The following is a 26,550-nucleotide window of genomic DNA, read 5'->3' on the forward strand; positions in this document are numbered from 1 at the left end:
TTGTGGGGAGTTTGGGCACACAGTGGCCATCTGCCCCACCCAAACAGAGGTGAGGAGAAGGAGGCAGAGAGGAAGGAAGACATGGGATGGAGGAGTGGTGCACCCACTGCATGCAGTACGGGCATGAGGAGCACCTCTGCCTGGAGGTCTTACAGGACACAGACCTGGAGTGGGAAGAGCCTGAACGTCCTGCGCCTGAGTGGGAGGACGACTTGCTGTTCCCACCTCCGCCAGCAGAGGGAGAGTACCTGCTGGTTCCACCTCCATCACCGCCACCAGCAGAGGGAGCATGCCTGCGGGTTTCCCCGCTGCTACCGTCCCGAGAGTCAGAGGGGGTGGAGCTGCCGTCCCGAGAGTCAGAGGGGCTGGAGCTGCTGTACCTGGAGCCAGAGGGGGTAGAGCTGCCGTCCCGAGAGCCAGGGGGGGTGGAGCCGCCGTCCCGAGAGCCAGGGGTGGAGCTGCCGTCCCGAGAGTCAGTGGGGTTGGAGCTGCCGTACCGAGAGCCAGAGGGGGTAGAGCTACCGTCCCGAGAGCCAGGGGTGGTGGAGCCGCCGTCCCGAGAGCCAGGGGTGAAGCTGCCGTCCCGAGAGTCAGAGGGAGTGGAGCTGCTGTGCCGAGAGCCAGAGGGGGTGGAGCTGCCGTCCCAAGAGCCAGGGGGGGTGGAGCTGCCGTCCCGAGAGCCAGAGGGGGTGGAGCTACCGTCTGAGAGCCAGAGGGGGTGGAGCTGCCGTCCCGAGAACCAGGGGGGGTGGAGCTGCCGTCCCGAGAGCCAGAGGGGGTGGAGCTGCCGTCCCGAGAGCCAGAGGTGGTGGAGCTGCCGTCCCGAGGGCCAGAGGGGGTGGAGCTGCCGTCCCGAGAGTCAGAGGGGGTGGAGCTGCCGTCCCAAGAGCCAGGGGGGGTGGAGCTGCCGTCCCGAGAGCCAGAGGCGGTGGAACTGCCGTCCCGAGAGCCAGAGGGGGTGGAGCTGCCGTCCCGAGAGCCAGAGGGGGTGGAGCTGCCGTCCCGAGAGCCAGAGGGGGTGGAGCTGCCGTCCCAAGAGCCAGAGGGGGTGGAGCTGCCGTCCCAAGAGCCAGAGGGGGTGGAGCTGCCGTCCCGAGAGCCAGAGGGGGTGGAGCTGCCGTCCCGAGAGCCAGAGGGGGTGGAGCTGCCGTCCCGCTCTAATTTAAGTTTGTTACATGAGTTACTTACAAAGAGTTGTATGTCTGTTTCTTTCGAGCTACAGCAATGTGAATTACATGCGGTGTATGATTTTCTGTGACAAATCATTTGTTTAGTGAGATTAAAAATATACATGTTTGGTTTTTCCTTGCATGTGAGGCACAGAGAAAATGTATGGCTAGGATATTAGCATTCACACAATCCCTGATTTTAGTTAAAGTGATTACAGTTTCACACTACAATTAATACTTTTTTCAGTTGCACTACCTGTACAGTATATTAACCTTTTAGGGCCGTGATCATGTAACCACGATTAAAAACACACCTTGTTTATTTGGTTTACTGGGCCACCATACTTTACAGTGCAGGTTGCACGTGCATATCATTGGACAGGGGAGGGATATTCAAGGATTTCACAGCCTGATTGTTTTATGGTTTTTGTCGTGTGTTGTCACTGAGATGGGCATTTAATTTTTAAAGAGTGGAGACATTTTATAGCAGCACGCAGAAACAAAACAGGACACAGGAATTACAGCTGAGAAAAAAACAGGAAAACACTGTAAATCTGATATATTTGACTTAGTTATATTAGAACATTTATTCTGTCTCATGTGTTTTAATATATATGTTTATACAACATTATAAAGATCAAGAAATGAGTGTGGATATAAGCAGATAATGTTTCATGAACTAAATTTATCAGGTACGTTGATAATAAAGGAATAAAGAACTATTACTTTCTTTATAAATATTTCTTTTATGAAAATAATCAAGTTGTGTCCATTATTGCTTATAAAGTCCCCGAGAATAAACGTTTATGATGTAATTTCAATCACTCAGGTGAAACACTGTCTTGTAATTTGTCCAAACATCAATCTTTTTCAACAAAACTTTCAGGAAGTATTTTAAGGTCCCTCAGGTCATAGAATAACACTTTTTTTTTATAGATGAATCTCTAAGCAGAATATATAATAATAAAAAAATACTGTATAAAACTGAGTGACCAATTACTAGCAAAAAACATCCCAAAAGTATTAAGTAGACATGCCGATTTGGATGAAGAACAATTAAATGAACTGGAAGATATCAAAACAGAAATAAATGCAAAAAAAATCGCTTTTTATACTCACTCCCCCCAACCTTGTTTATGAAAAGGCCTCTTTCTCTCTCTGTTTCCTTAGAGTTGTTTACCAGCCCTGCTCTGACAGTGATGCCTGGTGTCTCAGTGTGGGAGGGAGAGACTGTGACTCTAAAATGTGGGGTTAAGACAAATAAACAGGGTGCACTGCTGCAGTACCGCTATAGCAAAGAAAATCGGAATGTGAGAGAAGCTAGATCACGGAATCCATACTCAATCCCAGCGGCAGAGCTGAGCGACACAGGGAGCTACCAGTGTGAGGTGGAGGCAGCAGGGACGGGGGTGAAGAAAAAGAGTGATTCTGTGTCACTGACTGTGAAAGGTGAGTCAAGAGATATTCATTGTTAAAAAACATGGAATGATGTTGCTCTCTTTAATAACCTCTGTATTAGAAACTTTAAATGATCTTGAATCACAGCAAAATTACAACAGAGTAGTTGGCCACTATGCACTGTATTAACTAGCCTTCAGCAAGTATTGTGCATGTGTTTGTGTGTTTTCACACAGCTGTTTAGCAATCCAACTGTGGAGCTTTTTCCTAAAATCCATACTTTCCTATTTTTTGCTCTTTGGGCCTGATTCATGTACCGATGGTAAAACTGTAGTTAAGCCTGGAGATGTGCTATTAACATGCCTCCAAACTTTACTACTTGCTTCCGCTGTGATTCATGAATGGCCTGATGACAAATTCCACGAATCAGCTCTCTCACAGTTAAATCATTTGTGTGAACACCACCCTTATTTACCATGATAGTGGGACTCTTACCTCAGTATCTCCTTCAAATGAATTGTCACATGCTAATATCTACAGTGCAGCTGGCTGTAGGCACAGGATAATATAGCTTGTTGTGGCAGAGCAGGGCTCTGCCTTTGTAAATATTGGCAGGGATGGGGTTAAATTTCCCTCCCTGCCCAGGTTTATTGTGTCAGGTGGGAGTATTTAACAATCAATCAGCACCCAGCCACCTGACATAAAAGGAGGCCTCAGCCTCTCAGTAGGGAGAGGTAGCTGAGGAAGCAAGTGTGTTTGTTCTTTGTGTGCTGTTTTTTTGTTAATTTGGCAAGCCAGTGAAGGCAAAGCTCAGCCTGGAAGCCTTATTTCTGTAAGTTTTTACTTTGTGTTTTTTGTTTGTGTTTAAGAACCTTTTTGTTTGGCCCTCGTGTCTGTTTATTTTGTGTCTTTTGTTTTAAATAAAAGTCTTTTGTTTGAACTGCAGTCTGTCTCTGGGCCTCATCCCTTGCGCCATCCTGTCACATGTGGTGTTAGCAGTGGGATATAGCACCTCCAGGAGGTTCAGAGCAGTACTGCAGGACTTTTTTTTTGTGAATAGTGAAGTTTTTTTGTGAGCGTTGGGGGGGAAAAAAAAAAAAAAAAAAAGAGGATGGGAGGAAAAAGGAGTAAGAGCTGCAAGAGGCAGCAGCAACAGCTGCCACCGAGGGACATCGGCCCAGATGAGTAGTGCCCTGGTTGTGGGGAGTTTGGGCACACAGTGGCCATCTGCCCCACCCAAACAGAGGTGAGGAGAAGGAGGCAGAGAGGAAGGAAGACATGGGATGGAGGAGTGGTGCACCCACTGCATGCAGTACGGGCATGAGGAGCACCTCTGCCTGGAGGTCTTACAGGACACAGACCTGGAGTGGGAAGAGCCTGAACGTCCTGCGCCTGAGTGGGAGGACGACTTGCTGTTCCCACCTCCGCCAGCAGAGGGAGAGTACCTGCTGGTTCCACCTCCATCACCGCCACCAGCAGAGGGAGCATGCCTGCGGGTTTCCCCGCTGCTACCGTCCCGAGAGTCAGAGGGGGTGGAGCTGCCGTCCCGAGAGTCAGAGGGGCTGGAGCTGCTGTACCTGGAGCCAGAGGGGGTAGAGCTGCCGTCCCGAGAGCCAGGGGGGGTGGAGCCGCCGTCCCGAGAGCCAGGGGTGGAGCTGCCGTCCCGAGAGTCAGTGGGGTTGGAGCTGCCGTACCGAGAGCCAGAGGGGGTAGAGCTACCGTCCCGAGAGCCAGGGGTGGTGGAGCCGCCGTCCCGAGAGCCAGGGGTGAAGCTGCCGTCCCGAGAGTCAGAGGGAGTGGAGCTGCTGTGCCGAGAGCCAGAGGGGGTGGAGCTGCCGTCCCAAGAGCCAGGGGGGGTGGAGCTGCCGTCCCGAGAGCCAGAGGGGGTGGAGCTACCGTCTGAGAGCCAGAGGGGGTGGAGCTGCCGTCCCGAGAACCAGGGGGGGTGGAGCTGCCGTCCCGAGAGCCAGAGGGGGTGGAGCTGCCGTCCCGAGAGCCAGAGGTGGTGGAGCTGCCGTCCCGAGGGCCAGAGGGGGTGGAGCTGCCGTCCCGAGAGTCAGAGGGGGTGGAGCTGCCGTCCCAAGAGCCAGGGGGGGTGGAGCTGCCGTCCCGAGAGCCAGAGGCGGTGGAACTGCCGTCCCGAGAGCCAGAGGGGGTGGAGCTGCCGTCCCGAGAGCCAGAGGGGGTGGAGCTGCCGTCCCGAGAGCCAGAGGGGGTGGAGCTGCCGTCCCAAGAGCCAGAGGGGGTGGAGCTGCCGTCCCAAGAGCCAGAGGGGGTGGAGCTGCCGTCCCGAGAGCCAGAGGGGGTGGAGCTGCCGTCCCGAGAGCCAGAGGGGGTGGAGCTGCCGTCCCGCTCTAATTTAAGTTTGTTACATGAGTTACTTACAAAGAGTTGTATGTCTGTTTCTTTCGAGCTACAGCAATGTGAATTACATGCGGTGTATGATTTTCTGTGACAAATCATTTGTTTAGTGAGATTAAAAATATACATGTTTGGTTTTTCCTTGCATGTGAGGCACAGAGAAAATGTATGGCTAGGATATTAGCATTCACACAATCCCTGATTTTAGTTAAAGTGATTACAGTTTCACACTACAATTAATACTTTTTTCAGTTGCACTACCTGTACAGTATATTAACCTTTTAGGGCCGTGATCATGTAACCACGATTAAAAACACACCTTGTTTATTTGGTTTACTGGGCCACCATACTTTACAGTGCAGGTTGCACGTGCATATCATTGGACAGGGGAGGGATATTCAAGGATTTCACAGCCTGATTGTTTTATGGTTTTTGTCGTGTGTTGTCACTGAGATGGGCATTTAATTTTTAAAGAGTGGAGACATTTTATAGCAGCACGCAGAAACAAAACAGGACACAGGAATTACAGCTGAGAAAAAAACAGGAAAACACTGTAAATCTGATATATTTGACTTAGTTATATTAGAACATTTATTCTGTCTCATGTGTTTTAATATATATGTTTATACAACATTATAAAGATCAAGAAATGAGTGTGGATATAAGCAGATAATGTTTCATGAACTAAATTTATCAGGTACGTTGATAATAAAGGAATAAAGAACTATTACTTTCTTTATAAATATTTCTTTTATGAAAATAATCAAGTTGTGTCCATTATTGCTTATAAAGTCCCCGAGAATAAACGTTTATGATGTAATTTCAATCACTCAGGTGAAACACTGTCTTGTAATTTGTCCAAACATCAATCTTTTTCAACAAAACTTTCAGGAAGTATTTTAAGGTCCCTCAGGTCATAGAATAACACTTTTTTTTTATAGATGAATCTCTAAGCAGAATATATAATAATAAAAAAATACTGTATAAAACTGAGTGACCAATTACTAGCAAAAAACATCCCAAAAGTATTAAGTAGACATGCCGATTTGGATGAAGAACAATTAAATGAACTGGAAGATATCAAAACAGAAATAAATGCAAAAAAAATCGCTTTTTATACTCACTCCCCCCAACCTTGTTTATGAAAAGGCCTCTTTCTCTCTCTGTTTCCTTAGAGTTGTTTACCAGCCCTGCTCTGACAGTGATGCCTGGTGTCTCAGTGTGGGAGGGAGAGACTGTGACTCTAAAATGTGGGGTTAAGACAAATAAACAGGGTGCACTGCTGCAGTACCGCTATAGCAAAGAAAATCGGAATGTGAGAGAAGCTAGATCACGGAATCCATACTCAATCCCAGCGGCAGAGCTGAGCGACACAGGGAGCTACCAGTGTGAGGTGGAGGCAGCAGGGACGGGGGTGAAGAAAAAGAGTGATTCTGTGTCACTGACTGTGAAAGGTGAGTCAAGAGATATTCATTGTTAAAAAACATGGAATGATGTTGCTCTCTTTAATAACCTCTGTATTAGAAACTTTAAATGATCTTGAATCACAGCAAAATTACAACAGAGTAGTTGGCCACTATGCACTGTATTAACTAGCCTTCAGCAAGTATTGTGCATGTGTTTGTGTGTTTTCACACAGCTGTTTAGCAATCCAACTGTGGAGCTTTTTCCTAAAATCCATACTTTCCTATTTTTTGCTCTTTGGGCCTGATTCATGTACCGATGGTAAAACTGTAGTTAAGCCTGGAGATGTGCTATTAACATGCCTCCAAACTTTACTACTTGCTTCCGCTGTGATTCATGAATGGCCTGATGACAAATTCCACGAATCAGCTCTCTCACAGTTAAATCATTTGTGTGAACACCACCCTTATTTACCATGATAGTGGGACTCTTACCTCAGTATCTCCTTCAAATGAATTGTCACATGCTAATATCTACAGTGCAGCTGGCTGTAGGCACAGGATAATATAGCTTGTTGTGGCAGAGCAGGGCTCTGCCTTTGTAAATATTGGCAGGGATGGGGTTAAATTTCCCTCCCTGCCCAGGTTTATTGTGTCAGGTGGGAGTATTTAACAATCAATCAGCACCCAGCCACCTGACATAAAAGGAGGCCTCAGCCTCTCAGTAGGGAGAGGTAGCTGAGGAAGCAAGTGTGTTTGTTCTTTGTGTGCTGTTTTTTTGTTAATTTGGCAAGCCAGTGAAGGCAAAGCTCAGCCTGGAAGCCTTATTTCTGTAAGTTTTTACTTTGTGTTTTTTGTTTGTGTTTAAGAACCTTTTTGTTTGGCCCTCGTGTCTGTTTATTTTGTGTCTTTTGTTTTAAATAAAAGTCTTTTGTTTGAACTGCAGTCTGTCTCTGGGCCTCATCCCTTGCGCCATCCTGTCACATGTGGTGTTAGCAGTGGGATATAGCACCTCCAGGAGGTTCAGAGCAGTACTGCAGGACTTTTTTTTTGTGAATAGTGAAGTTTTTTTGTGAGCGTTGGGGGGGAAAAAAAAAAAAAAAAAAAGAGGATGGGAGGAAAAAGGAGTAAGAGCTGCAAGAGGCAGCAGCAACAGCTGCCACCGAGGGACATCGGCCCAGATGAGTAGTGCCCTGGTTGTGGGGAGTTTGGGCACACAGTGGCCATCTGCCCCACCCAAACAGAGGTGAGGAGAAGGAGGCAGAGAGGAAGGAAGACATGGGATGGAGGAGTGGTGCACCCACTGCATGCAGTACGGGCATGAGGAGCACCTCTGCCTGGAGGTCTTACAGGACACAGACCTGGAGTGGGAAGAGCCTGAACGTCCTGCGCCTGAGTGGGAGGACGACTTGCTGTTCCCACCTCCGCCAGCAGAGGGAGAGTACCTGCTGGTTCCACCTCCATCACCGCCACCAGCAGAGGGAGCATGCCTGCGGGTTTCCCCGCTGCTACCGTCCCGAGAGTCAGAGGGGGTGGAGCTGCCGTCCCGAGAGTCAGAGGGGCTGGAGCTGCTGTACCTGGAGCCAGAGGGGGTAGAGCTGCCGTCCCGAGAGCCAGGGGGGGTGGAGCCGCCGTCCCGAGAGCCAGGGGTGGAGCTGCCGTCCCGAGAGTCAGTGGGGTTGGAGCTGCCGTACCGAGAGCCAGAGGGGGTAGAGCTACCGTCCCGAGAGCCAGGGGTGGTGGAGCCGCCGTCCCGAGAGCCAGGGGTGAAGCTGCCGTCCCGAGAGTCAGAGGGAGTGGAGCTGCTGTGCCGAGAGCCAGAGGGGGTGGAGCTGCCGTCCCAAGAGCCAGGGGGGGTGGAGCTGCCGTCCCGAGAGCCAGAGGGGGTGGAGCTACCGTCTGAGAGCCAGAGGGGGTGGAGCTGCCGTCCCGAGAACCAGGGGGGGTGGAGCTGCCGTCCCGAGAGCCAGAGGGGGTGGAGCTGCCGTCCCGAGAGCCAGAGGTGGTGGAGCTGCCGTCCCGAGGGCCAGAGGGGGTGGAGCTGCCGTCCCGAGAGTCAGAGGGGGTGGAGCTGCCGTCCCAAGAGCCAGGGGGGGTGGAGCTGCCGTCCCGAGAGCCAGAGGCGGTGGAACTGCCGTCCCGAGAGCCAGAGGGGGTGGAGCTGCCGTCCCGAGAGCCAGAGGGGGTGGAGCTGCCGTCCCGAGAGCCAGAGGGGGTGGAGCTGCCGTCCCAAGAGCCAGAGGGGGTGGAGCTGCCGTCCCAAGAGCCAGAGGGGGTGGAGCTGCCGTCCCGAGAGCCAGAGGGGGTGGAGCTGCCGTCCCGAGAGCCAGAGGGGGTGGAGCTGCCGTCCCGCTCTAATTTAAGTTTGTTACATGAGTTACTTACAAAGAGTTGTATGTCTGTTTCTTTCGAGCTACAGCAATGTGAATTACATGCGGTGTATGATTTTCTGTGACAAATCATTTGTTTAGTGAGATTAAAAATATACATGTTTGGTTTTTCCTTGCATGTGAGGCACAGAGAAAATGTATGGCTAGGATATTAGCATTCACACAATCCCTGATTTTAGTTAAAGTGATTACAGTTTCACACTACAATTAATACTTTTTCAGTTGTACTACCTGTACAGTATATTAACCTTTTAGGGCCGTGATCATGTAACCACGATTAAAAACTCACTTTGTTTATTTGGCTTACTGGGCCACCATACTTTACAGTGCAGGTTGCACGTGCATATCATTGGACAGGGGAGGGATATTCAAGGATTTCACAGCCTGATTGTTTTATTGTTTTTGTCGTGTGTTGTCACTGAGATGGGCATTTAATTTTTAAAGAGTGGAGACATTTTACAGCAGCACGCAGAAACAAAACAGGACACAGGAATTACAGCTGAGAAAAAAACAGGAAAACATTGTAAATCTGATATATTTGACTTAGTTATATTAGAACATTTATTCTGTCTCATGTGTTTTAATATATATGTTTTTACAACATTATAAAGATCAAGAAATGAGTGTGGATATAAGCAGATAATGTTTCATGAACTAAATTTATCAGGTACGTTGATAATAAAGGAATAAAGAACTATTACTTTCTTTATAAATATTTATTTTATGAAAATAATCAAGTTGTGTCCATTATTGCTTATAAAGTCCCCTAGAATAAACGTTTATGATGTAATTTCAATCACTCAGGTGAAACACTGTCTTGTAATTTGTCCAAACATCAATCTTTTTCAACAAAACTTTCAGGAAGTATTTTAAGGTCCCTCAGGTCATAGAATAACACTTTTTTTTATAGATGAATCTCTAAGCAGAATATATAATAATAAAAAAATACTGTATAAAACTGAGTGACCAATTACCAGCAAAAAAATCCCCAAAGTATTAAGTAGACATTCCGATTTGGATGAAGAACAATTAAATGAACTGGAAGATATCAAAACAGAAATAAATGCAAAAAAAACGCTTTTTATTCTCACTCACCCCGACCTTGTTTATGAAAAGGCCTCTTTCTCTCTCTGTTTCCTTAGAGTTGTTTACCAGCCCTGCTCTGACAGTGAAGCCTCGTGCCTCAGTGTGGGAGGGAGAGACTGTGACTCTGCAGTGTGGGGCTCAGATATATAAACAGGGCACACAACTACAGTACCGCTATATCAAAGACAATGGGGATCTGAGTGGAGCTCGATCACGGGATCCATACTCAATCCCAGCGGCAGAGCTGAGAGACACAGGGAGCTACCAGTGTGAGGTGCAGGCAGCAGGGACGGGGCTGAAGAAAAGGAGTGATTATGTGTGGCTTTCTGTGAAAGGTGAGTCAAGAGATATTCATTGTTAAAAAACATGGAATGATGTTGCTCTCTTTAATAACCTCTGTATTAGAAACTTTAAATGATCTTGAATCACAGCAAAATTACAACAGAGTAGTTGGCCACTATGCACTGTATTAACTAGCCTTCAGCAAGTATTGTGCATGTGTTTGTGTGTTTTCACACAGCTGTTTAGCAATCCAACTGTGGAGCTTTTTCACAAAATCCATACTTTCCTATTTTTTACTCTTTGGGCCTGATTCATGTACCGATGGTAAAACTGGAGTTAAGACTGGAGATGTGCTATTAACACTCCTCCAAACTTTACTACTTGCTTCCGCTGTAATTCACGAATGCTCTGATGACAAATTCCACGGATCAGCTCTCTCACAGTTAAATCATTTGTGTGAGCACCACCCTTATTTACCACGATAGTGGGACTCTTACCTCAGTATCTCCTTCAAATGAATTGTCACATGCTAATATCTACAGTGCAGCTGGCTGTAGGCACAGGATAATATAGCTTGTTGTGGCAGAGCAGGGCTCTGCCTTTGTAAATATTGGCAGGGATGGGGTTAAATTTCCCTCCCTGCCCAGGTTTATTGTGTCAGGTGGGAGTATTTAACAATCAATCAGCACCCAGCCACCTGACATAAAAGGAGGCCTCAGCCTCTCAGTACGGAGAGGTAGCTGAGGAAGCAAGTGTGTTTGTTCTTTGTGTGCTGTTTTTTTGTTAATCTGGCAAGCCAGTGAAGGCAAAGCTCAGCATGGAAGCCTTATTTCTGTAAGTTTTTACTTTGTGTTTTTTGTTTGTGTTTAAGAACCTTTTTGTTTGGCCCTCGTCCCTGTTTATTTTGTGTCTTTTTTTTTTAAATAAAAGTCTTTTGTTTGAACTGCAGTCTGTCTCTGGGCCTCATCCCTTGCGCCATCCTGTCACATGTGGTGTTAGCAGTGGGATATAGCACCTCCAGGAGGTTCAGAGCAGTACTGCAGGACTTTTTTTTTGTGAATAGTGAAGTTTTTTTGTGAGCGTTGGGGGAAAAAAAAAAAAAAAAAGAGGATGGGAGGAAAAAGGAGTAAGAGCTGCAAGAGGCAGCAGCAACAGCTGCCACCGGGGGACATCGGCCCAATCTACATAGCAGATGAGTGGTGCCCTGGTTGTGGGGAGTTTGGGCACACAGTGGCCATCTGCCCCACCCAAACAGAGGTGAGGAGAAGGAGGCAGAGAGGAAGGAAGACATGGGATGGAGGAGTGGTGCACCCACTGCATGCAGTACGGGCATGAGGAGCACCTCTGCCTGGAGGTCTTACAGGACACAGACCTGGAGTGGGAAGAGCCTGAACGTCCTGCGCCTGAGTGGGAGGACGACTTGCTGTTCCCACCTCCGCCAGCAGAGGGAGAGTACCTGCTGGTTCCACCTCCATCACCGCCACCAGCAGAGGGAGCATGCCTGCGGGTTTCCCCGCTGCTACCATCCCGAGAGCCAGAGGGGGTGGAGCTGCCGTCCCGAGAGTCAGAGGGGGTGGAGCTGCTGTACCTAGAGCCAGAGGGGGTGGAGCTGCCGTCCCGAGAGCCAGGGGGGGTGGAGCTGCCGTCCCGAGAGCCAGAGGGGGTGGAGCTGCCGTCCCGAGAGCCAGAGGGGGTGGAGCTGCCGTTCCCGGGAGCCAGAGGTGGTGGAGCTGCCGTCCCGAGAGCCAGAGGGGGTTGAGCTGCCGTCCCGAGAGCCAGAGGGGGTGGAGCTGCCGTCCCGAGAGCCAGAGGGGGTGGAGCTGCCGTTCCCGGGAGCCAGAGGTGGTGGAGCTGCCGTCCCGAGAGCCAGAGGTGGTGGAGCTGCCGTCCCGAGAGTCAGAGGGGGTGGAGCTGCCGTCCCGAGAGCCGGGGGGGTGGAGCTGCCGTCCCGAGAGCCAGGGGGGGTGGAGCTGCCGTCCCGAGAGCCAGGGGTGGTGGAGCTGCCGTCCCGAGAGTCAGGGGGGGTGGAGCTGCCGTCCCGAGAGCCAGGGGGGGTGGATCTGCCGTCCCGAGAGCCAGGGGGGGTGGAGCTGCCGTCCCGAGAGCCAGAGGGGGTGGAGCTGCCGTCCCGAGAGCCAGAGGGGGTGGAGCTGCCGTCCCGAGAGTCAGGGGGGGTGGAGCTGCCGTCCCGAGAGCCAGGGGGGGTGGAGCTGCCGTCCCGAGAGCCAGAGGGGGTGCAGCTGCCGTCCCGAGAGCCAGAGGGGGTGGAGCTGCCGTCCCGAGAGCCAGAGGGGGTTGAGCTGCCGTCCCGAGAGCCAGAGGGGGTGGAGCTGCCGTCCCGAGAGCCAGAGGGGGTGGAGCTGCCGTTCCCGGGAGCCAGAGGGGGTGGAGCTGCCGTCCCGAGAGCCAGAGGGGGTGGAGCTGCCGTCCCGCTCTAATTTAAGTTTGTTACATGAGTTACTTACAAAGAGTTGTATGTCTGTTTCTTTCGAGCTACAGCAATGTGAATTACATGCGGTGTATGATTTTCTGTGACAAATCATGTGTTTAGTGAGATTAAAAATATACATGTTTGGTTTTTCCTTGCATGTGAGGCACAGAGAAAATGTATGGCTAGGATATTAGCATTCACACAATCCCTGATTTTAGTTAAAGTGATTACAGTTTCACACTGCAGTTAATACTTTTTTCAGTTGCACTACCTGTACAGTATATTAACCTTTTAGGGCCGTGATCATGTAACCACGATTAAAAACTCACTTTGTTTATTTGGCTTACTGGGCCACCATACTTTACAGTGCAGGTTGCACGTGCATATCATTGGACAGGGGAGGGATATTCAAGGATTTCACAGCCTGATTGTTTTATTGTTTTTGTCGTGTGTTGTCACTGAGATGGGCATTTAATTTTTAAAGAGTGGAGACATTTTACAGCAGCACGCATAAACAACACAGAAGAATTACAGATGAGAAAAAACAGGAAAACACTGTAAATCTGATATATTTGACTTAGTTATATTAGAACATTTATTCTGTCTCATGTGTTTTAATATATATGTTTTTACAACATTATAAAGATCAAGAAATGAGTGTGGATATAAGCAGATAATGTTTCATGAACTAAATTTATCAGGTGTGTTAATAATAAAGGAATGAAGAACTATTATTTTCTTAATAAATATTTATTTTGAGAAAATAATAGTAGTGTCCAGTATTGCTTATAAAGATTATGATAGTATATTCACCAACTAATTAGAAGCAAAAATACCAGTCAGAAATATATTATAATTTGCATACAAATTGTGGGTGACAACAGGTCTGAAGTTGTTCATGGTATTTGTGCACGGATAGACACCTGCTAGGTATACATTTTATTTTACTACTGTACTGTATCTATATTTGTACATAATGTAATGTGTACAAACACATTAATGTTATTTTAATATGCCCTCATATTTATTAGGCTATTAATATATAAATATATTATATATATATATATATAGTTTTCCCTGATTTAGAATTCACGGCACCTAATCTTAACACCCAGTATATTTGTTCTTATTCATTCTGTATTTATTCTAGCACCAATTTTAATTAAGTAGATCGCTTCAATTATTTTCATTGTCTGACTATGAAATGATTTCAATCTGTTTCTACACTTTACCCTGGTTTACACAGTGCAGCGACTTATGACCACACCCTGTTACTTTATAACTCACTCTCTGCTTATATATATATTACATTCCCACATATAGATTCTGTTAAATCTCTTTCAGTTGCATGACAAAGTCACCGCCATTCTCAGAACAATTTCCCTATGTAGTGCGCATCTGGTCGTCTTCCTGACAACAGAAGGGCACCGTTATTAAAAGCATCTCTGTCGTCATTCACTAGGTAGCCAAACGCTCACTCCTATAAATGAGAAGGCTATCCAGAAAGAATTTCATACACACTTACTATGCCAACTCTATAAGTAACATTAAATACAATTAAGTATATATACAATTAATATATTAATATATGTATATATTTAATTTGAATGGCTGGGATTTAAATATAGAATTAGCAACACCAAAGTAGTTAGATAAATAAATGCACTCTCAAATCTCTATTACAGTATATAATGTAGGCAGGCAATTTAGGTAGCATATACAGTCATAGGCAACATCAAACCAGTATTATTAAGTTAGTCTAATTAATATCAGGCAACTAGCAACACCAGGTATTGAACAAGGGCTCAACTAGGTAGGTCCACAAATCCACCCAAAGTTCACTACTGCACAGATATTTTTTGACTCTGTTTTAGTTAATGTACTGTATGTATGATTGTATTTTCTTGTGTTTCTCCAGAGCTGTTTACCACACCCAGTCTGACATTCACCCCTGTGAGTCCAGTGTGGGAGGGAGAGGCTGTGACTCTGCAGTGTGGGGCTCAGATATATAAACAGGGCACACAGCTGCAGTACCGCTATATCAAAGACAATGGGAATCTGAGTGGAGCTGGATCACAGGATCAGTACTCAATCCCAGTGGCAGGGCTGAGAGACACAGGGAGCTACCAGTGTGAGGTGGAGGCAGCAGGGACGGGGCTGAAGAAAAAGAGTGATTCTGTGTCACTGACTGTGAAAGGTGAGTCATTTTAGACAGCAGAGGGGTTAAAGATTTATAAAGAAAAAAAATGATGGGTGTCCCTGTGGTTCAGATTTAACACATTCAGATTGTATTTCCTCTTTAATTGCAACCTGGATATTCCATTGTTTTAGTTTAATGCCATTGCTGGTGTAAAATTGTAACGCTGCCCATTGACATTATTAGTTGCTCTTGTAAACAGTGGCTGCTGGTGACCTCTGAGAGGGGGGGGGGGGGTGGGGGCACAAGTACGGGGGGGATTTTAAAACTTTCACATAATGTATCTATTTTTTTCACTTACCCATAGCATTCTAAGGTCATCAGTAATCTCTTGTTCAGTATTATTAGCCTTACAGAAATTGGGATTTGTAATGTGATTTCTTTATTAACAAATTAACATTGACAGGGAGTCAAAGTAAAAACCCATTCATAAATAAGTTAGGGCCCAATGAAATCACTTTTATTATTTTCTGATTTCAGTTTTTACCGTTGTAGTTGATTTAATTGAACTTATGTACACCGCAGGCGCAGCGAACAACACAAAAGTGTCAATCTAGTACAGGCTTCTATTTCTTCCATTCGGTTTGAGTTTGTCTGCATTTGAGTAAGAGTCCATTTTTTATTGAATTGTATTGAAAAAATAGTATTGTTAACAGGTTTTAAAAATGGGTTGTATAAGTTAAAGAAACACATCAACAAATTATTTTCTTTTTTGTTTCTCTGTATTTGTCATCAGTCATTACAGTAAAAAAAAATAAATGAAAAAATACCTACAACAGGGAGCTAACTGAGTTACTTGCAACTTTCCATTTCTAAGCCTTTTAGCTGAGGATTTTCCAGTTGTAAAAGTACTTGTTGACATTCTGAAAGGCTGTTAGTATATGTACTGACTGTTACTTGGGTAACAGTGAAAAAAAACACACAGTACTTTGCGTCTCGTCTTAAGTTACCATAGCAACAACCAACAACGTTTTTTTTAATCAAGAGGGGGCGGGAGGATGTGGGTCGGGTAACTCCTCCAATTAAAACCTGTGCTCAGATCACGTGATCTGCCACTGCTAACACTGTGTTTAATGGGAGAAGGGAGGCTTGCCTCCTTTTGTTAAAAAAAAAAGACACACTTCCAGGACCAGAACAGCGATCTGGCACTGCTAGTACTGTAAGCACGTGTCTCTCAGCAGCCAGAATGTCTGTCATTTAGGAATGTTGAATCTAGAGTTTAGGTTGAAATATTTTTTAGCCACTAATTGTATTTTGTTGTATTGAAAATGATTACATTATAATGGTGTATATATATATATATATATATATATATATATATATATATATATATATATATATATATACCATTATACCTAACCCTAACCCTATAATATAATATATATATATATATATATATATATATATATATATATATATATATATAACATGGCTTGGAAAAATAACAACCTCTGATTGGTTAAACAGCATCACATGACCATGCATATATATATCGTATACCATGGCTTGCATACTAATGAGCTGCTTCACACTGAATAAATCACTACGCACCACTGAATGTCATTTGACCTATTTCCTTTAATATATTTGGGGATGAAACTCCACATAACTGGTACAACACCATCTTTCTGAGTGAAGCCAGCTGTGCACCTGAAAAAAATAAATAAATAAAAATAAGTGCTCCAGCAAGAGTAAACACATAACAGCAGATGAGGAAGAGCTAAATGCAATAGAAAAAAACAAAGATGGACATTCAAGCAGTATAAACCAATTCGGGGCATGCGGTTCCAATGATATAGACCACTTCTGGGGTGGTTAAAGTTATCATCACCCCAGGCGTGATATTTATCATGGGACCCACATGACCCGTCATGGTTTATGCCTTTCATGAATATATATATGTGTGTGTCTGTGTATATACAGTATATATATATATATATATATATATATATATATATATGTTTATTTGTTAAGTTGAGGATGATCTGCCTCCCTTGCCTCCTCTAAGAAGCCTCCATTGTTTGTAAATGTTTTAGTAACTGTGTGAGTCAAAACAGAGATAAAGAAAGAGAGAGAACTGTGTGATCCTGTGGTTACTGCAATAACTTCAGAAATAAATAAAACAAATTGGCATACAACAAAACTCTGGAACTCTATTGAAAAGCTGTTGGATTTTAGGTGGGTCACATTTTATAATAATAAAAAAAAAATGTTGGTGTTGATCTGTCAGCTAGTTTTAACTTGATTTAAGTGTTGCTACTGATGCTCTGAAAGGGAAAGGTGCACACTAATTATATCATCTTTATATTTCTCTAGAGCTGCCCCAGCCTACAATCACCCTGAAGCCTCCATTCCCAGAGATATTCACCGGGGAGACAGTCACTCTGAGGTGTGGGGTTGAGGGGGGTTCTGCTGGCTGGAAATATCTCTGGTACAAAGACAATGAGGACACTCCAGTGCTCCAGACTGCTGGACGCAGTATAACTGGTGACAGCTACACAATCACTGCAGCCGCTGTATCTGACCAGGGCCAGTACTGGTGTCGAGGACAGAGAGGAGATCAGCCACTCTACTCACAGCTCAGCGATCCAGAGATATTAAATATAACTGGTGAGTTTACCCAACTTAATGCAGCCTCTTCATAGACAGTTACACTGACCATATGAGTTTTTTTCATATTTCAACAGGCAGTTATACATTTGTCTAATGATTCTATTAACCCAGATTAATGCAGAGCAATGCAGTTGAAATATGAAGCATTCTGTTTAAATGTAATTAATTGCAGTAAAATCTGCTGTTCGGAAAACTTCATGAATGTTAAAGTTAGAGTTAAAGCTTTTTGAATAGGTTGTATTAATGTGCATCCTTCGGTTTACCCAAAGATATATTCAGATCTAACTGAACGGGGTTAGAAACTAATGTAAACATTGGAAAACTATTTGTTTTTAAGGTCTTTAATGTACTGTAATCATCCCTCTACACCTAAATAAAAATCCCTTTCAGGCAGGTTAGCCACTGTCCGTCACATGTGAAATATTCCATTCTCTCCAGTCAGGACAGCTGTGGAATAGACTATAGCTAATATGCTATAGAACAAACTAATGCCCACATGTGATGAAGAACAGAATATTAGTCATATGTAATAGATGATGTAATAGATAATGAAATATTGCCTGTATGTGATTTAAGGGATAGCACTAGACAGGGCGTGCGTTGTGTTGCATTAAAATATGCCTGTAGTTGGGTTAATGCAGCACAACGCACAAGCCCTGGAGTGTATTATCCCGCTTATAAAAATGGACACTATATTTCTAAGATAGTTTGGAAACACTTGCGGATTCTACATAATTCAGAAAAATTAAAAAAAGTATTTCTTAAGGCCCCAGTTGTAGCATTCAAAAGAGAAGCTAGTTTAGGTGATATTTTAGTTCACAGTAAACATAAAAGAATAATTGACAAAATAGGTTCTACGAACATGTGCACCAGTAGATGTAAAGTGTGTAAATACATGGACAAAAGTAAAAATATAATTAAACATAAGAACACCACATATCCACTACAAACTAATACCTACTGTAAAAATAGCAATGTTGTTTATGGAATAGCCTGTGAAAAATGTGATGAAATCAAATATGTTGGAGAGACTGGAACTACTTTATATAAACGAATTCAAAACCACCTTTCATTAATTAGAAATAAAAAAATGAATGAACCAATAGTACAGCACTTCACCAGTCAAGGACATGACATAAATGATGTAAAGTTTGTAGTATTAGAGCAGCTAAAATTAGACAATGCGACATATAGAAGAATAAAAGAAAGTAAATGGATAAATAGACTGAACACGATTATGCCAGCGGGACTCAACAGAAAAGAATGAACTAATTAACTTCAATAAATATATAACATTTAAATAAATAAACAAAGTTTGTTCAAAAGTTGTGCATGCTGATGCGCTGGGGAGGCCAAATCTAGACTGATCCTCAGAGAGATATAATAAAAATATAAGTTTATATAAAGTAATGTTAATTAGAATTAATACAGATTCAAAGATAGAAGTAAAAATGATGTCACAATATATAGAACAGCATTACATCATGTAAGAATACATCATAGATTTGAATGTAAACAATAACAAGTAGTTGTCATGCCGTCAGAAACCTATAAATACCTCCAATGTTTTGATTCAAACACAGGCTCCCTTGAGAAAGATATGTGCAACATATCGAAACGTTGGGCAGCTGGCTCTTTGAGCTAATATATATATATATATATATATATATATATATATATATATATATTATTGTATAAAAAAGTATAAATATTAAATCAAGGGAAGTAATGCTAAAACGTTACAATGCATTAGTAAGACCTCACCTTGAATATTGTGTTCAGTTCTGGTCACCTCATTACAAAAAGGATATTGCTGCTCTAGAAATAGTGCAAAGAAGAGCAACCAGAATTATCCCGGGTTTAAAAGGCATGTCGTATGCAGACAGGCTAAAAGAACAAAGAAGACTGATCTGATTCAAACATTCAAAATCCTAAAAGGTGTAGACAATGTCGACCCAGGGGACATTTTTGACCTGAAAAAAGAAACAAGGACCAGGGGTCACAAATGGATATTAGATAAAGGGGCATTCAGAACAGAAAATAGGAGGCACTTTTTTACACAGAGAATTGTGAGGGTCTGGAACCAACTCCCCAGTAATGTTGTTGAAGCTGACAACCTGGGATCATTCAAGAAGCTGCTTGATGAGATTCTGGGATCAATAAGCTACTAACAACCAAACTCAATAAGCTACTAACAGCCTCCTCTTGTTTGTAAACTTTCTTATGTTCTTATGTTCTTTTATATATAATATACTTTTTTTTTTTTTTTAAACCAATTTTTTCAAAAAATCGAACAATTTTATTATGTATCCTTCCACTTTGGAGAACATATAGTGCCTCAAACAAGGTTCTATTTGTTGTAAACTGGAGGCTTCAACCTTTCCATTTATTTTTTCCAGTGATAAGCGAGTCATCATTGAAACAAGGTGATTTACTCCCATGGGTTTTAGAGTGAACTGCGGTGTCTTTGCTTCCTTTTCTATATTTTTTAATTATCGACAATTAATTATTGTCATTTTTAAATGCTTGATTTAGGGCTAACATTGCGGTTTATGTCAGTGCTGTTTACATAGTGATTGAAACCCGCACGGAGGTCAACACAGCTAGAAACTGAGCACTCTTAACCAGCCGAATTACACACTGAAGCATAGAATTCTCAAACCAGACTGTTTAAATTTTCAACAGAAACTGTTTTTAAGTCGATTACCATTTATCTTTGTTTAATCCAATCAATAAAAACACCAGCTGGACAAGCAGTTTTTTTGGTGTGTTTGCCTTATTTTTGTTTTCTTTGATTTCATTAAGTTGTTGGCTTGTTAGATCTTCGAGTCGCTTGCTTTTTTTCAATGGAGGTTTTTCTTCTTGTAATTCTAGCCACTTGTCTACTGTCATGCCTCTGAAAAAATCAAATGTTACAAAAGGAATGTCACTCATTTAGAAAAAAACTTTAAAAGACCTCTCACACCAGTGTGTGTATTTATTGCAAGTTTAATATGTCGTGTATTGATAATTTATTAATTAAACTGTGCTTAGGCAAAAATAAGTTCCGTCGTGCATTGTACTATACTGTATATCTGCACGGTTCAAATTCCTCTACAGCCAATCAGCATGCAGCATCTGAATATTCCATTTTATAAGGAGAATTGATCCTTTCAGGAAGTTTTGCTTGATCTGTAACCTCTCCAGACCTTAGTAATGGAGTAGTTCAGCTGAGATACTCAACTCACTAATCAGAAAAATACCTATATCATACATTTTAACATAATTATTATTTGAGCACAGATACATATAATGTTTGTGCTCAGAATTCTGTCTTTACTTGTGTTGAGAGTGGATCCTCAAGTATTCTGTTTTGTAACTTCTTCCTGTTTTTTTTTATTTATGGAGTCACACAACATTGAATTCCTCTTCACTAATAAACAGGACCTCTCAGAAGCTGAAAGCACAGGCTGCACTTTTCATTTGATGTTTAAATTTGGTGAAGCTAGCGAGCCTCTGAAAGGAGATTGCAATCACTCCAGAAATACTACTGAAGAGGAGACTTGATGCTATCTCCTCCTTCAGAATTTAAAAACTCTTTCCCTTCTCTATGACAGGGGAACGTGTCCCCTAATCCTGTCCACTTCTCTTTTTCAGATGTTCGTCCCAAGGCTGTCCTGACCCTGCATCCTGCCTGGACACAGATATTCACAGGAGAGACAGTCACCCTGAGCTGTGAGGTGGGGGGCTCTGCTGGCTGGGGGTTTAAACAGTACAGAGATGGACGTGAAGAGGCAGGGTGCAGTGATCAATACAGGAGGAGAGATGGGGACAGCTGCACAATCAGTAACGCTCAGCATTACCACAGTGGAGTGTACTGGTGTGAGTCTACATCAGGACAGGAGCGCAGTAATGCTGTCACCTTAACTGTGTCCAGTAAGTCATTTTCATTAAAGTAATATTTAACCACACTGTAGAATAATGCACTCTGGTAGGTTAGATAGGTAGGTAACATGTTTTTTTTTGTAATTCTCTGCTTATGCATTTAACACATAATGGCTTCCTTTTAGGTTTGCTCTTGGTGTATTATCAATAAAAAGTTAAATTGCACATTCTGATAATATAAATACTTGTCATCTTTGTGCTTCATTCCATACTGAAAAACTATTTTAAATTATCAAAAAAAAATGAATGCACTGTACCTGCTGTGTGTATCTAGATCTGCTGTAATCTTGTATTGACTTGTACCCATTCCACCCTGTGGCAATGTGGCTACGCCCTTGTGCGTAGTTTGTGTTGTATGTTACGTGTTGTGTGTAAATGTTGGTGTATAGTCATCAGTACACGGGATATAAATGGGTCTGTGTAACACGAGTGATTTAAAAATGTATATTTGTATTTAGGCACGAGGATGGCACATCACATCACATGCATTTAAAGTATTAGCATGTGAACACGGGAAAGTGCACTTTAATTAATTCACGTGCAGTTGTACCGAGATTCCAATTGAATGATTGACTAGCAATCGAGTCTCTTTACAACTGCATAAAAGCAGCATGTGTTCGGTGAGTGGAGAACGGGATAGGAGACGGAGGTAATAATTGTAAAAGTAATAAGTAGTTAAATCTGCTCACCGTGTTTTGTCTGTATAGTTCGTTTTGTTTGTCTCTTTATTTTGGCTACCAGTGCCGTGCCCTGTGTTTTTGTATGTTACAACCTTTTTATTTTGCTGTTCTGTTTATTTATTAAATGCTGAGCGAGACCATTCGCTCAGTTCCACCAAACTCCACCTCTCTCTTGTTGTTTTATTTCCTGGCTCTGGTCTGACGCCACCCACTCCGGCCGTCTTTGTGACACACCCCCTCTCCACTCTCTGCATATAGCATGTCTATCTCAACTTCATTTTCCTCTGGTCCTGGTTTCTGTACTGCGCTTAAAGTATTGGTTACTATGCCAACGCCTTTTAAGATCTTATAAACCTCAATCAAATCCCCCCCTGATTCTTCTTTGTCCTTGGCTAAATAAATTCAGTTCCTTCAATCCATATTTGCAGCGTGATCCTAGTCTGGGTCCTCTCTGTTGAATTCTCTCCCGGGCCACAGTTTTGATAATGTGGTGACCAGCGCTGTCCCACTGGTGTAGTGTGCAACCCCATCATAACCTTGATTGATTTTGATCCTAATTGTATGTGACTACCGTGTTAAACTGTGACATTCAATTTAATTTGCTACGGTTCTGCCCATTTCTGTATCTGCTCTACATCGTTTTTGATTTTCGCAGTAGCTGAAAGCATGTTGGCCACTCCCCCAAGCTTTGGGTCGCCTGCAGATTTTCAATTGTGAATCCATGTTGGCTGTGTCCCACGATGCTGCTACACTCCTAGTTTCCCTCTAGTGATTGATTTTACATGTTATAGAGGTGAGGCTGATGGGTCTGTAGTTTCCTGGTTCCTCCATATCTCCCTTTTTAAATATTGGTATTACAATTGCAAAGTGCCAGTCAGCTGGACTTCCCCTGTCTTGATTGATTTGTGAAATCCTTGCCAGGCTCCCTGGTTTTTTTAGGCACTCTTGGGTATATGTCATCTGGACCAGGGGGTTTGTTAGCCTTGTAGCATTGAAAGAGTTTAGTGTTGCACTATTTCATGAAATTAATACTTTCTTTTATTTTTTTTTCCTTTTAACTAGCAGTTTATCAGGATATTCACCTCAGTCTGTTGTTAAGAATTTTTTTTGCTCATGTCTTTTTAAACCCTGTTTTTTTTATACGCTTTACTGTGACCTTTCAACTGTCTCAGACCTCTCTCTCTCTCTCTCTCTCTCTCTCTCTCTCTCTTTCTCTCTCTCTCTCTCTCGCTGTCTCTCTCTCTCTCGCTGTCTCTCTCGTTTGGGGCTGTGCTGTACTCAGAATTAAGTATCCACAATGTAAATGGCGTATCTTTATTTAGGAAGAAAAAGCTGTTAATATTTTTCATATAGGGTAAAAAAATAAAAAATAAGAACACATTTTATTATGGACACAACTGAATGTCGAGGTGTAAGTTTAGGCTTGATTTGAAAAGACCTTCACACGACATGAAGATGTGCAGGAATCCTAAGATCCAGGTGGCTTCACCCCAGAGGCATAGCAAGCACTGCCATGCTGATCTGTCTGTCCCCTGACCTGCCGGAGAATCAGAGACCCATTTAGAGGGCTACCAGCTACCATTACTAGCAGGGGGAAACCCTTACTGCACCTTAATAGCAAATTCATTGCTTGTATTAACTTTCAATTGTAAATACCAGAGGATTCTATATCTATACAGCTGACCTTCAGGGGGTCCTGGGATTTATCTTAAACAAAATCAAACCATTTATCTTTAACTAACTGGGATTTATAAAACAATGAGCTCCCTTTTCGGGAGAGAACGAGAGAGAAAGAGCAAGAAAATAAGTTGAAATATAGAGGTAAAAACAGTGAGATATATCTAGATATGTGAGAGGGGGACAGGGAGAGGTAGACAAGAAGAGGGAGTCAGCGAGAGCCACAAAGAGAGAGAGAGTGAGTTCTGAGACATTTGTCATTGGTGCAAGAGGAATAAAGAGAAAAAAAATGAAAGGAGGAAGAGAGAGAATAATAAGAAGGGAGAGACACTATGTGTGAATGGATTGTAAACAGCAGTTACCGTGAACGCAGAAATGAGAAATAGATTTACAATGAACCTTTATTTAAGAGACAACAGTCATGAACTTCATAAAGAAGAGTAATTGGCAGAAATAATCTGGTTTGTAAAAGAGCGAACAATAACAAAGTCAAGACATTGATTTGGTCTGAAAGTGAGATAAAACATCAAAAGGGCAATAACAGTGAGGTGTAAAGAAAAAGACACACGACTCAGCTATTACACCAAAAACCACTATATACATGATGTAATACAAGGTGTATAGCTGAGATAAAAAGAGAGGGGGAATGGAGAGAGAGCAATACTGTATACAGAGGGGGATGAGAGAGAGAGAGAGAAAGTGAGATCTGTACAGAGGGAGAGTGAGCAGGAGATAAATACAGAGGTCTAAACAGAGAGGGGAGAGATAGAGATAGATTGTAAATTCCATACAGAGGGGAGTGAGGGAATGTTGCAGGGTGAAAGCCCTGCCAGAGTAATGTGTGTGGGTGGGGGGTGTTGGGGGGTATTGCATTGGCAGGGAAGGGGTTAAATTCCCTGCCAGAACACACGTGGGAAAGTGGCTGGAGCTGTCAATTGAATAAATGATGATTACTTAGGCTCCAGTCACAGGTGTATAAAAAGGGTAATCACAGGTGTTAGTGTTAGAATTAATGTTGGTGATAGAGGTAAAGGTGCTGTGCTGTGCTGTGCTGTGCTGTGCTGTGCTGTGCGGTGCTGTGCTGTGCTGTGCTGTGCTGTACGTTTTGTAGAACTTTTGTTCTGGCCCTTGTGCCTTTTTGTTTTGTTAATGTGTTTTGTTTAGTGTTTGTAACTGTGTTATTTGTAATTAAACATGCACATTAGCGCTTTACTGCAGCTATCTAGCCTCTGAGTCTCTCTTGCCAGTTCCAGCCTTTGCTGTGATGCTATCCTTACCACGGGGAGTGAGAGGAAAATAGAGTAATAGACAGTCAGGTCTATATAGAGAGAGAGAGAAAGAAAGAAGACTGTGATCTATACAGAGGAGGGCAGAGAGAAACCAAGAGAGATTATTATTATTATTTATTTCTTAGCAGACACCCTTACCCAGGGTGACTTACATTCGTAAATCAAAAATACATTTCAAGAATCACAGTACAAGTATTAATACCATTAAGAGCAAGATAAAATACAATGACTTCAGTTCTAGTAAGTACAAGTATATGACAAAATACGATTCAATATCGGAGCAGATAACAGTGTCAGTGATAGTTACATCAGGGTACGATTAAATGCAAAATACTACAGATTGAATAACACTAGTGGCAGATTACAGTACAGTACTCTGTAAAGTACAGGATTAAATGCAGTAAAATGTAGAAAGGGGCGTAAGAGAGAAAGTGTGGGATGAGAGAGAGTGAGAAAGACAATGAGATCTATTCAGTGAGAGTGAAAGAGAGAAAGTGGATGAGGAGGGAGAGATGGTGAGAGTGTAGTGGTGGTGATGCAGGTGTGTTTGTGTAAAACTGTCAGTTCCCTCCAGTCAGTGGTCAATCCTGACCCGTCTCTCAGCCCTGCTGATCTGAACTCCTTCTGTCTTTTCAGATGAATGGGTGATCCTGCAGACTCCTCAATCCTGACCTATCTCTCAGCCCTGCTGATCTGAACTCCTCATGTCTTTTCAGATGAATGGGTGATCCTGCAGACTCCCCCCCAGCCTGTGATTGAGGGAGATGCTCTGACTCTGAGGTGTCGTGTCCGCTATAATTATCATATTACCAAGGTTGTCTTTTATAAAGATAATAAAGAGTTACAGTCCCAGGCTGACACAGAGCTGAGTGTGAATCGTGTTTCAAAGAGTGACGAGGGGTCCTACAAGTGCAGAGCGCGGTGGTGGAGCTCCTACCATTACTCTGAGGGATATGCAGAGGTGCGGGTGTCAGTGAGAGGTAGGTTCATTCTAACATCACCCCTTCTCTGTCTGTAATGTCTCTGTCTGTAGTGTCGGCCAGCAGTGTGGAGTAGTGGTTAGGCTCTGGACTCTTGACCGGAGGGTCGTGGGTTCAATCCCAGGTGGGGGACACTGCTGCTGTACCCTTGAGTGGGTAATTTACCTAGATTGCTCCAATAAAAACCCAACTGTATAAATGGGTAATTGTATGTAAAAATAATGTGATATCTTGTAACAATTGTAAGTTGCTCTGGATAAGAGTGTCTGCTAAGAAATTAATAATAATAAATTAATATTGAAGTCCAGTCCAGCTGTATTAATTCATGTCTTAATAATTTAAAGTGCTTAAATAAGAGCAGAGCTTTCTGATACGATAGCAAGGTCTTGTGTTCTGACAAGCTGTCTTGAAGCTGTAAGAATCCACAGCAGCCCATACCAAATATAGCAATATAGAGGCACAGGATAAATATCAGTAATTAAGATCAAGCCTTTTTCTCTAAACTGTTAATGAGAAACTTCCAATTACATGTTCTATATTTTTTCATGTTTGTCTTACCTTTTATGATGTTTACAATCATTCTGAGTGGAGTCATGCTGCTCCTCAAATACTGCATTTAAATCATTTTTATCAGTATTAAAATCCACCTGGCATTGTCTGTGTCTGTACA

The 26,550-nt window shown here is 43.3% G+C and overlaps 1 protein-coding gene across 1 annotated transcript in view; it reads left to right on the forward strand.

Annotated features, from left to right (window-relative positions):
• Positions 1–26,550, forward strand: part of LOC117410241 (titin-like) — a 368,958-nt gene that overhangs the window by 45,303 nt on the left and 297,105 nt on the right. The window contains exons 6-12 of the mRNA XM_059018553.1: positions 2,340–2,618; positions 6,104–6,382; positions 9,864–10,142; positions 14,439–14,717; positions 17,034–17,327; positions 20,967–21,245; positions 25,617–25,880. Of these exons, the coding sequence (XP_058874536.1) occupies positions 2,340–2,618; positions 6,104–6,382; positions 9,864–10,142; positions 14,439–14,717; positions 17,034–17,327; positions 20,967–21,245; positions 25,617–25,880 (1,953 nt within the window). The remainder of the gene's footprint in view (positions 1–2,339; positions 2,619–6,103; positions 6,383–9,863; positions 10,143–14,438; positions 14,718–17,033; positions 17,328–20,966; positions 21,246–25,616; positions 25,881–26,550) is intronic.

The sequence above is a fragment of the Acipenser ruthenus genome, chromosome 60, assembly GCF_902713425.1.
Source record: "Acipenser ruthenus chromosome 60, fAciRut3.2 maternal haplotype, whole genome shotgun sequence".
Classification (NCBI taxonomy): domain Eukaryota; kingdom Metazoa; phylum Chordata; class Actinopteri; order Acipenseriformes; family Acipenseridae; genus Acipenser; species Acipenser ruthenus.